The 12,126-nt window shown below is 36.3% G+C and overlaps 1 protein-coding gene across 4 annotated transcripts in view; it reads left to right on the top strand.

Moving 5' to 3' along the window:
- The window catches only part of CCDC102B (coiled-coil domain containing 102B), a 281,611-nt gene that overhangs the window by 49,145 nt on the left and 220,340 nt on the right, over positions 1-12,126 (top strand). For all 4 annotated transcript variants that reach the window (XM_019987018.2, XM_070778681.1, XM_070778680.1 and 1 more), the window contains exon 4: positions 5,252-5,360. In XM_019987018.2, coding sequence (XP_019842577.2) covers positions 5,252-5,360 — 109 coding nt within the window. The remainder of the gene's footprint in view (positions 1-5,251; positions 5,361-12,126) is intronic.

The raw sequence follows: 12,126 nt of genomic DNA, 5'->3' as shown, positions 1-12,126 counted from the left end.
GTTTTCAGAGCCAAAAGTGACCTCTTGTGTCTGGTGACACCATCCTGTGACTTGAGTTGGCGGTATTGAGGTCGTGCTGTGATGTCTGTGCCTAAAAGGTGACTGCAGTATGGTGCTGGCAGGAAGACTTTCTGTGGCTTTATCTCTGGTGTTTCTGACTCTGCACGTTCCCCATTTGCTTTTCTGGCTCTCCCAGAGATTCCTTGTGCTATTAATATCCCTTTCTGCTTAAATGAGCTGATTCGGGTGTATTGTTTGTCAGTCAGGTAGTTGATACCGGGATAATGTAAGGCAACAGGCAGTGGGGGCATCTGAAGACCAGTTCTGTGACATGAGGTGGGTTTTTCTCCTGGCTGTGTGCCTCCACGCCTTGGTCTCTGACCCTCTTGGGCATCTCCGAGCTTAACAGTATTCATTAAAGTCATGGCTTTTGTAATTAAATTACCTATATATGGCTTTGACTGTTTGTTGAAAGATGCTGAAAATGAAAGATATTGAGAGATGTTACTGCTGAAAGATGTAGTTATAAATAGGACTGAATCACAAAGTGACAAATATGTTGCATATTAAAAATATATTTGTATAATTTTTTATTATTCATCATGTAATATTAACTTTAAATTTTAGACTAATGGAAACTGTATATCTAGATATTATTACAAATTAATTATTTTTGCCTGGCAAAAAAAAATGATGTTTATAGGTCTCTAAGAAAATACTAAGAAACTACTAACTAGATACTTTACAATGAAATTTCACACAGGTTTCAGAAATGAATTAATATCTATTGTCGGATAGTAATATGTCAAGGATTTTATTTCTGAAAAATATTTTGATTAATCTTCTTGTCTAGATGTTTAAAATTTATGCTCACTTATTTGATCATCATGGGACAGTTAACAAAGTATCAAAAGATTTCATGGAAATATAATCACATATTCATATCTGTTTATAAAACCATTTTGGTTCATATATATTTTTAGATCATGAAATATCATATATTTTAGCAGTTTGATTTTTAAAAGTTTATATAATCATATTAAAATATTGTATTTTTTCTGAGCTTTGTCTTAGTAATTTTGTTTTTTTAAAGAATCTGTGCATAAAATATGCAATATCCTTTAAAGTAAATTAGGTTTGTTTGTTTTTCTTTTTTGCTTTCTTGTAGTTCAAATATGAAGATAGTTTAAATTCCAATTATAAATTTAAGTATAATTGTCAATTTTGAAAATCTCTCTGAAATGTAGAACAAATGGATTAGGTCAGAAAATTAAGGATTTAAAGAATGCCCTTTGTTGCGTAAATTTAAGTGCTCACTGTCCTTACGGCCTAATGCTCGAAACAGTCACAAATTTTTTTAATAAAGCTATGCTAAAAAAAATCCAAGCACCACATTGGTATTAAATAAATTTTAATGAATTGCCTGTTCTCTCACTTCTCTGACTAAATTGTACCCTTTTACATAATAAAATGTATAATTTTCTTTTACTAAAAAATAAATAATTAATTATTCTATTTATCATATTATTTTATTAAATAAGTAAATAATAGTAACTTTTAATAACTGTTAGTATTTTTATTTAAGATGCATACTTAAGAGAGAAATAATGTAGTATTTTAAATATGACTAATCTACCTTAAATAAAGAATACAAATGATTATGTATTCATTTTAATATACTTTGCAAAATTCAATTATTTTTCTTTCATGAACTGGCTTTGGTTACTTATTCTGAATCTAGATATAATCTAAATATAGTTGTATCTTTATACTATATATTTTATACATCAAACTAAGATTAAAAGTTTGACATATCATTTGAAAGGTTCTTCTTGAACTTCTTATAAAACTCTTGAGTATATAGCTACCCCAATAATTTTGATGACATTTTTGAGGATCAGCATTTATTCTACAGTAACTATAAATCATTTTCATATTAATATGAGCTTCTTTTGCTAACATTATAATCTAATTTATTAAAGTGTGATGTTGCAAGCTGATGCTGATTTCTCAACATGTGTAATTTTGAATTTATAAATTCAGACTTTTCTCAAATTTTCAAGTATTAGTTTTATATTCCAGTTATAAATATATTAATTCTCAAAATTAATTTTGAGAAAATTTGTCACTGTGCACTTCTTTACACAAATATAGTTGGTTAATATCCCTTAATAAACTTATTTTATTAAGGTTTTCCTTTTCCTTTTTGAAAATATCAATTACTGACAACATATTCTACTCATGTAATTCTAATGAATTAAAATTGTAAATACAGTGATTCTTAAACATTTTAATGAAATCATAAGCAGTACAATTTTATTATATTTTCAACTTAAATTTACAAGTTCAAGTTAATACTTACAAATATTTAAATATGCCTTATCATCTAAAACTTCAAAAGCTAAATGCCAAACATGTATGTTAATGTACAATTGACTTTTATATATTCTTTCTATATTCAACACAAAATATTAGTATTTGGAAGCTTGTTCATTGTTTCTGTACTTAGTACTATTCTTGAAATCCCAGACAGAGTTACTAAGGCAAAAATCACAGCATGGTAAGCAACTGGGGTGTCATCAGCTGGCTAAGTCTGTGTATCTATCAGAATTTTTGGAGTCTTTTTGGGTCCTCAACTTCAACAGTTCAGGTTGAGAAAAATGAACATTTTTCTTTGTTCATTGCAATGTATTTGCTGTGTTAATAAGGGATTCCAAAATATAGTCCTATAAATGGTGCTGGTATTTTTTTTTTTACAATTGAGTCTTTTGAGGTGAAGTAAAGCCATAGCAGGGGGAGGAAATGGGAACCCACTCCAGTATTCTTGCCTAGAGAATCCCATGGACAGAGGAGCCTAGTGGGCTGCTGTCCATGGGGTCACACAGAGTCTTCTGGACACAACTGAAGTGACTTAGCATGCATGCATGCACTGGAGAAGGAAATGGCAACCCACTCCAGTGTTCTTGCCTGGAGAATCCCAGGGATGGCGGAGCCTGGTGGGCTGACATCTATGGGGTCGCACAGAGTCAGGCGTGACTGAAGCGACTTAGCAGCAGCAGCAGAGCCATAACAAATTCTTTTACATCCCCTCATTTTATGACTTGATTCATAAACTTGAACAACTGTTTAGTTGTTTAGTTGCTTCGCTTTGCAACCCTGAGGACTGTAGCCCACCAGGCTCCTCTGTCCATGGGATTTCCCAGGTAAGAATACTGGAGTGGGTTGCCATTTCCTTCTGCAGCAGATCTTCTTGACCCAAGGATCGAACCTGTGTCTCCTGCATTGGCAAGCAGATTCTTTATCACTGAGTCACCAGGGAGCGCCCTCAGTGGGCTTCTTACCCATTGACTGCATTAAACTAATATGTTATGGCCTAGTTGTATTTTAAATTATTTTCATAGTATTGCTAGCTAGAAGATTTATAGTTCTTGTAAATATGGAAATGACATTCTATTGGTAATGTCAGGCACATTTTCTATTTCTAAGACACTGCAAGTGACAATTTTGCCATGTGTCCACCACAAAATAACATGTATCATTATTTTTCTAGCCTCTTATGTTTTACCACTGTTTTTTCCCCAGCTTTGTCCACCATCTGATCCCCAAATTAAGCCTACGTATTTTTCATTTTGTTAGTATCATTTCCTATGTCAGCTCTCTTCAGCTGCATAAAAAGATAGTTATGAGTCAGAGACTCGGAACAACAGTGTATTTTGTCCAGGTGGATGCAAGGTCAGCTGACCTCCACTGGCCCAGCTGGGCTTGGCTTCTGGGTAAGGTTGGACTCAGTTCTGCTTCCTATGTTTATTTGGGGGACAGATGTTCCTGGGGAAGCTCTTTCCACATTGATGGCTGAGGCATAAGACAAGAAGCCTAACCACACAAATTCAGTTCAGATTTCTGCAATCCGTCACTTTGGCTAATATCTCATTGTCAAAGCCCAGAATCGAGGGCTGGGGAAAGCCCTGTCCATAGAAGCAGAGGAGAGAGAATGAGTATTTTTAACAGTAATCTAGTGGTGCTAGATGCACCCACCTGACGATGCAGGAGACATAAGAGATGCAGGCTTGATTCCTGGGTGAGGAAGATCTTCTGGAGGGAGGGTATGGTAACCCATTCCAGTATTCTTGCCTAGAGAATCCCATGGACAGGGCAGCCTGGTGGGCTACAGTCCATAGGGTCTCAAAGAGCCAGACATGACTGAAGCGATTTACTATGCACCCCGTACAGTCTACTACATGGATGAGGACTGGCCATTTGCAAAGGTTGACCTTTGTTAATTACAACCAGAAATAAACCATTATTTTCAGTGACTCACTCTAACAGACATGTGGGCATGGGAAAAATAATCAGTGATGAGATATTAAAGGACCAGATTTTAATTCAAGTTTTGTCACTTATTCTACAAATAGAGAAATTAATTTCAATTATTTTAACTAATTTAAAGATCCCAGGGAAATTATTAAAACAGAATTTCAAAAAATACAGTATTTTTGTATCTCCAATAAATGATTGATTACTTAAATCGTTAGGTGTGCTCCTTAGTATTCTCTGTCGTATCAAAGAATTCTTCCTATACAGTCACAATATGAAGTTGGATTAAAACCATGTTCAACTTAGAAACATATATACCTCCTTTGTAAGGAAACAATATGAATAAGAAGCATTGAAAGAAATGAATGAACAATGCAGGAGAAAGTAGGCAGAAAGTCAATTATTTGATACTGGCAAAGCCAAATTAAGTATATTTAAACTACTGTAACAGAGAAGGCAATGGCACCCCACTCCAGTACTCTTGCCTGGGAAATCCCATGGATGGAGGAGCCTGGTAGGCTGTAGTCCATGGGGTCGCGAAGAGTCGGACACAACTGAACGACTTCACTTCACGTTTCACTTTCATGCGTTGGAGAAAGAGATAGCAACTCACTTCAGTGTTCTTGCCTGGAGAATCCCAGGGACAGGGGAGCCTGGTGGGCTGCCGCCTATGGGGTCGCACAGAGTCGGATACGACTGAAGCGACTTAGCGGCGGAAGCAGCAGCAAACTACTGTAAAGCCAGTTGGCAGAAAAACAAATTAAACTGACTCTTATCCAATATTTGCAATTTTTAATAAGCTAAAAGAAAGTTTTCTGTCATGACAATGATCATATATAAATATCAAAAATTAGAAAAATAGAAAATATAAAATTGAATGCATTCCTAAAATTGTTTTTAAATTGTAAGACTATTTCGCTTTTGGTTCTCTATTTAGAATGCGCTTATCTTTGGAAAAAGAGATAGAACGACTGGAATCGGCTTTGTCTGTGTGGAAATGGAAGTATGAAGAACTGAAAGAATCAAAGGCAAAAAGTCTGAAACAGGTAGGGAGGTGTACGATGTAAAGGGAGCATGAAAGTATTTTCTCTGTTCCATGTGTAACCTGGTGGGCAGAAGACTGAATAGACAGAGAAAAGGAAGTTAACAGATTGAATTCCCTCTGTAAGAGATATTTTAACTCCTGTATCAATAGTGGAATCAGTGGAATCAAGCTTGAGCCATAAGAAATCTTGTTCTACATTTTTAATGAATACATTAAAAATGAATACATTCATTTTTAATGAATATTTTAAAAATAACACACATTTTTAATGATCAACCACATGACACAATTAACTATCCAGTTCTGGCACATATGAGGAGATAGACAGCCAAAGATGCCATCATATCAGAGCATCTATAATAACCAGCTTTATCTTACTCTTTTATAAAGCTGTCTGAAAATATTCATTTATCTCAAATGTATTTAGGTTCTTTTCATATTGGCATTATAGTTATTCAGAATTAGCCATTAGCCTTTATACAATTCCTTTGTGCTTTCATCAATAAAATGCTGTCATGAATGCTTTCCATGATTTATTAATATTCATTATTTAAATAATATTGTGTGTATTCTGTGTGCTTAGACACTGTGCTAGGCCAAGTGTGTGAGATAGAATAATAAGCAGAGCAAAGGAAAGCAAAATATGGAGCAAAAGTACTGACACGCTAAATGCTCTCAAATGAATTACAGTTTAGTTCACATGTGTGCTATACATACACATATATGGTGGAGAAGACTCTTGAGAGTCCCTTGGACTGCAAGGAGACCAAACCAGTCCATCCTAAAGGAAATCAACCCTGAATATTCATTGGAAAGATTGATGCTGAAGCTGAAGCTCCAATACTTTGGCCACCTGATGCAAAGAACTGACTCACTGGAAAAGACCCTGATGCTGGGAAGAATTGAAGGCAGGAGAAGGGAAGGGGGCGACAGAGGATGAGATGGTTGGATGGCATCCCTGACTCAATGGGCATGAGTTTGACCAAGCTCCAGGAGATAGTGAAGGACAGAGAAGCCTGGTATGCTGCAGTCCATGGAGTCGCAAACAGTCGGACGCGACTTAGCGACTGAACAGCAACAGATACACGTACGATCTGTTGGTGTCTAAAGAAGCTGTGTATCAAAATATTATGTAACCATGCCTTAATCTAAAACACTGTTCCTCTAGTTCCATCAGAAGCAATAGTTTCTGTTTCTGAAATTCCATATGAATGTTGCTGCAGATCTGTTTCCAGCAAGTGATCAAGTGTGGAGTCATTGACCCAAGTCTGCCGAAATACGGTGAGGGGATATGCACGGACCTTTGCTGCCCCTTGTTATGGGTCCTTTGCAGGCATCCTGACATTCGTAGAGCATAGTTATCATCATTCACAGTCTCCTGCCTAAAAACCATTTTTTTTAAAATTTTATTTTATTTTTAAACTTTACATAATTGTATTAGTTTTGCCAAATATCAAAATGAATCCGGATAATTTCAAACTGTGAGAACCACAGACAGTTTGGTAACATTTCTCAATGAGACGTAAATTTTAAAAAGTTAAGCTAGATACAATTTATTTCTGCCCTATGGATTCATGTAATACTGTCAGAGGGTTTTTTTCCCATCTTAAACCGTGATTATGTATGTGATGTTTGCATGTATATAAACACATTTATGATGGATTCGGTGAATTTATATTTATATTCATAGGTACCTAAGTGAACACGATGTCTCTGGGTGTGAACACTGACATTAAATTGATGTTCTATATGAAAAATATCTCATAACGCAAAAAACATGTTAGCTTAGGATGTACGTGTATTTGTCTTAGAATGAGTTCTAAATCTGATTGAGAAAATTAATAAAGATAGAATGCATCTTTAATTGAAACCATGCATTTACAGTCTCCTGCCACTAGTGGGCAGTGCAGACTTGATAACAGCAACTTAGCTTTTCCAAAGCAACTGTTTTTGAAAAAGCTCATGGTTTTCAGTTGGTTTACAAAATGATAATTATATTTTAAAACATTTAATGATTTCTATTCAAAGGTGATATTTGAGGGTATCAAATTGGAAAATGTCTACTTTAAATTGCTTAACACAGCTTTGTTGATGAGAAAAAAATAAAACCAACATAGAATTTCACAGTGTAAATAGGGTCTATATTTTGATGCCCATGCAGAAATGTATATTAAAACATATGTGATCCTTTTACTAGATAAAATGATAGAATGTCTGGAATAGAGGAAGCTTCAAAATTGTTGAGGAAAATTTTTTTAAGTGTCTGAACTTTTGAATGCATCTTTCAGTTAAATGAACTAAAAATTTGAAAAATGAAGAAAAGTGGCAATGAATGAAAAAAAGAGGATGAAAAGTTAACAGATTTAAAAAATATTGTTTGAATTATTTACATGGAATTATTTTTCTAAAATATGTTTGTTTGTTTATTTGGCTGTGGCAAGCCTTAGTTGTAACATGTGGGAGCTAGTTTCCTGATCAGGGATGGAACCTAGGCCTCCTGCATTGGGAGCACAGTCTTAACCACTGGGCCACCAGAGAAATCCCTACATGGGATTTTTTTTTTCAATATTTCTTTCCCTGTTCTAAAAGGGAATTTGTGATATTCAGAGACTTTGGAAGTCATGTAGTATATACATATAATTTACTTTTATAAAACATTATAGAATGTTTTAAAAAAATTAGACAATAAAAATACTTAGTCACATGTAATTTTTATATATTCTTTGTTTAATTGTTTTATAATAGATTGTAAGAGACAGGAATCTTACAGTACATTTAGAAGGGTCATTGTACAGAGTTATAAGTGTGAAATATTTAAAATTCAAATAAGTTGATTGACAGATAAAGTTAGCATGATACATCCTCTGGAACTTCATGTGAATTCTCCTTTCTTACTCCACTTCTCAATAGTTCTGATAAATGACCCTTCCTTTCACTGTAGATTTTCATCTATAAAAGTTTTTGAATATTGCGTAATTCTTTTTAAATGCCTGAAACTTACAAACAAATACCTGCCTGGCTAAAAACTGCTAATGGAGAGATTAGCAGTTTTTCGAGTTGGAAACAGATGTGCTTAATAGACCAAGTTTTTTTAAAATGTATTTGAAAGTGTGGTGTGCTTTAGAGGGAAATCATTCTTAAATTACTGACATTTAGAGAAGAGTAAATATGAGAATTTAATTGTAAAATCTAATAGGTATTTAAAATGCAACTTAGACAATGAGCAGCAGTAGAGACGGTTATATTCAAAATGCTGTTCCCATGCTGAATTTAATACTCAGTCAGCTTTCCCTCTGTGAGTCTGTGAATATTGATTTGAAATTGGATTATTAATTCCAAGAGTGCCGTAATGCCCATTCTTATGGAACTCATAATATAGAGAATCAGATATTCACATAAGTATTATCAATTACAAATAAGTATGATACCTTGCTGAAGAATTGATGCTTTTGAACTGTGGTGTTGGAGAAGACTCTTGAGAGTCCCTTGGACTGCAAGGAGATCCAACCAGTCCATTCTGAAGGAGATCAGCCCTGGGATTTCTTTGGAAGGAATGATGCTAAAGCTCAAACTCCAGTCCTTTGGCCACCTCATGCGAAGAGCTGACTCATTGGAAAAGACTCTGATGCTGGGAGGGATTGGGGGCGGGAGGAGAAGGGGATGACAGAGGATGAGATGGCTGGATGGCATCACTGACTCGATGGACATGAGTTTGAGTGAACTCCGGGAGTTGGTGATGGACAGGGAGGCCTGGCGTGCTGTGATTCATGGGGTCACAAAGAGTCGGACACGACTGAGTGACTGAACTGAATTGAACTGACTGATAATACCTTGCTTTAACAATAAGTAACTAATTCTTTACATAATTGAAGCTTTTTTTTTTTTTTTTACCATATGTAGAGAAAACTGCTAGTATTTTAAAATTGGCCTTAAGCTAAATATGAAATTTTAACTTTTAAATCTTTCTTTGAAAATTTTGTTTTTTTGTCTGGTGTCTTTTTAGGGACTTTGTTTAGAAATCTATCTTCTTGTGATAATAGCAACATCCCTAGTAGTTTATCAGTTACAGTGTTCTTTTATAAATATTTGTTTTAAATACTTGTAGTGTTAGTCGCTCAGTCGTATCCAACTCTTTGTGATCTCATGGATTGTAGCCCTCCAGGCTCCTCTGTCCACAGAATTTTCCAGGCAAGTATACTGGAATCGGTTACCATTTCCTTCTCCAGGGGATCTTCCCAACTCATGGATAGAACTCCAGTGTCTTGTGTCTGCTGCATTGGCGGGCAGATTCTTGAACACTGCAGCACCTGGGGAGAGTAGGTGAAATCCTAGACTAGTTTTCTTATCACCTGAGAGGCTGCTGCGTACATCGCTGAAGATTTTAGATTTTCCAGGGCACTGAAGTGAACCTTCACATCTATCGTCCCATGCATCATGAAAATCTGTTCAACTTGTTCTTTGCAAGACATAAATTAGCTTATCATGAGAAAGAGTGATACTGATAAAATACCATATTAGAATTCTATAAATGTATAAGAACAATGAAGCCTATGGGACATCACTTTGCTCATACAAGTGCCTTCAAGACCTTTTAAAACAAACGTAGTTAAGAATAATGTAAGCACTAAATTATGTAAGTCAGAATTAATTGAACTACTAGTGGATAATTTATGACATCGTCAAGGTAACCCTCAGAACACTGATATGACTGACTTAACTCTGAGGCTATTATAAGTATTATGAAAGAAAATTAGGCTACTCAGAACCTACTTTACTTGTACTAATAGAAACATAAAGTGGTAAAGAAAAATGATAGGTTGAAATCAGATGTTTTAGTATCTGATTAAGTTAACCAATACTAATTTAAAATTTTAAATATATTACAGAGAAGTCAGCTGATATTTAATTAGCCTACACAAATGAATACTTTGAGAATGATGATTAAAGAGGATTGTAAAGATAAAAGATAAGATCTCTAAGGGAGTTACACAGTGGCCATGGCTAGTAGTCTATCTGTGAACATCTTTATTCTCTATTCTAGCTGACAGGACACTTTCCAGCGATGCATGCCTCATAAATCCAAAAATTCTGGTTTTATCTTTTCCTGGAAGAAATCCCTATACAGGGATACTCAGTTAAGACCATTCTGGAGATAAGGAGCCAGCTTTTAGTAAATAGCATGAGCTTTTTTTTACTTTCGAGGCAGTTTTCATGTTGAAAAGGAGATTGGATCAAGGCATTCTGCTCATGTCACCTCTGCTATGTATATACTGACGTCAAAGGTATTGATTGTATACACCTGAGTGAAGGAAGCAGCTATGAAACAGGAATGCGTAGTACACCATTTAAAAAACTGTGATATAAAGAAATCTGAAAAATTTGTGCCCATTATCCAAAGATCCCCTGGAGAAGGAAATGGCAACCCATTCCAGTACTCTTGCCTGGGAAATCCCAAGAACAGAGGAGCCTGGTGGGCTACAGTCCAAAAGAGTTGGGCGTGACTTAGCAGCTAAAGAACAACAACCGCAATACTGTATTGTTAACTACAAGTACTATGCTGGACTCCAGATCTCTCGAACTTATTCATCTTGCTCAACAGAAACTTTCTATTCATTTAAACACAATTCTTCATTTTTCCCTCCCCTGCTCCTAGCCTCTGGTAACCATCCTGTTCTGCTGCTGCTAAGTCACTTCAGTTGTGTCTGTCTCTGTGTGACCCCATAGACGGCAGCCCACTAGGCTCCTCTGTCCCTGGGATTCTCCAGGCAAGAACACTGGAGTGGGTTGCCATTTCCTTCACCAATGCCTGAAAGTGAAAAGGGAAAGTGAAGTCCCTCAGTCCTGCCTGACTCTTAGTGACACCATGGACTTCAGCCTACCAGCCTCCTCCATCCATGGGATTTTCCAGGCAAGAGTACTGGAGTGGGGTGCCATGGCCTTCTCCAACCATCCTATTCTACATTTCTGTAAATCAGGCTGTTTTAGATACACCTCATATGAGCATCATGCTGTGTTTTCTGTTATTGACTTATTTCACTTAACATAATTTCCTCTAGGTTCATCCATGTTGCAAACGGCAGGATTTCCTTACCTTTAAGGCAGAATGAGATTCCACTGTATGTATATACCTCATTGTCTTTATTCATTCACTATTCATGGCCATTTGGCTTGTTTCCTTTGTCTCGGCTGTTGTGAATAATGCTGCAGTAAATATGAGGAGGGCCTTCCCTGGTGTCTCAGCAGTAAAGAATCCGCCTGCGATGCAGGAGCTGAGAGTTCAATCCCTGGGTCAGGAAGATACCCTGGAGGAGGGCAGGGCAACCCACTCCAGTGTTCTTAGACAGAGTTACCTGGTGGGCTACAGTCCCTAGGGCTGCAAATAGTCAAACACGACTGAAGCGACAGCACGCGCGCGTGCACCCACATATGTGGGTGGTCTCTCTTAGAGACCCTGATTTCAATTATTTTGGTTATATATCCAGAAGTGGGATTGCTGGATCACATGGTACTTATATTTTTAATTTTTGAAGGAACCCCTGAACTGTTGTCCTTAGTGGAGATTTCCCCTATACCTCCTGTCCCTGCCCATAAAAGCCTTTCCAATGGTCAATATCACTCAACAGAATGGTATGCATTTTACCAAGGATGAAAGTACATTGACACGTAATCACTCAGAGTCTACCATTTACCCTAGGGTTCAGTCTCAGTGTGAATGTACCATAGGGTACGTTCTATGGGTTGTGACAAATGTATCCTGATATATATCC

This window comes from Bos indicus, chromosome 24 (assembly GCF_029378745.1).
Source record: "Bos indicus isolate NIAB-ARS_2022 breed Sahiwal x Tharparkar chromosome 24, NIAB-ARS_B.indTharparkar_mat_pri_1.0, whole genome shotgun sequence".
Classification (NCBI taxonomy): domain Eukaryota; kingdom Metazoa; phylum Chordata; class Mammalia; order Artiodactyla; family Bovidae; genus Bos; species Bos indicus.
This window is presented reverse-complemented; position numbering and strand designations above follow the sequence as displayed.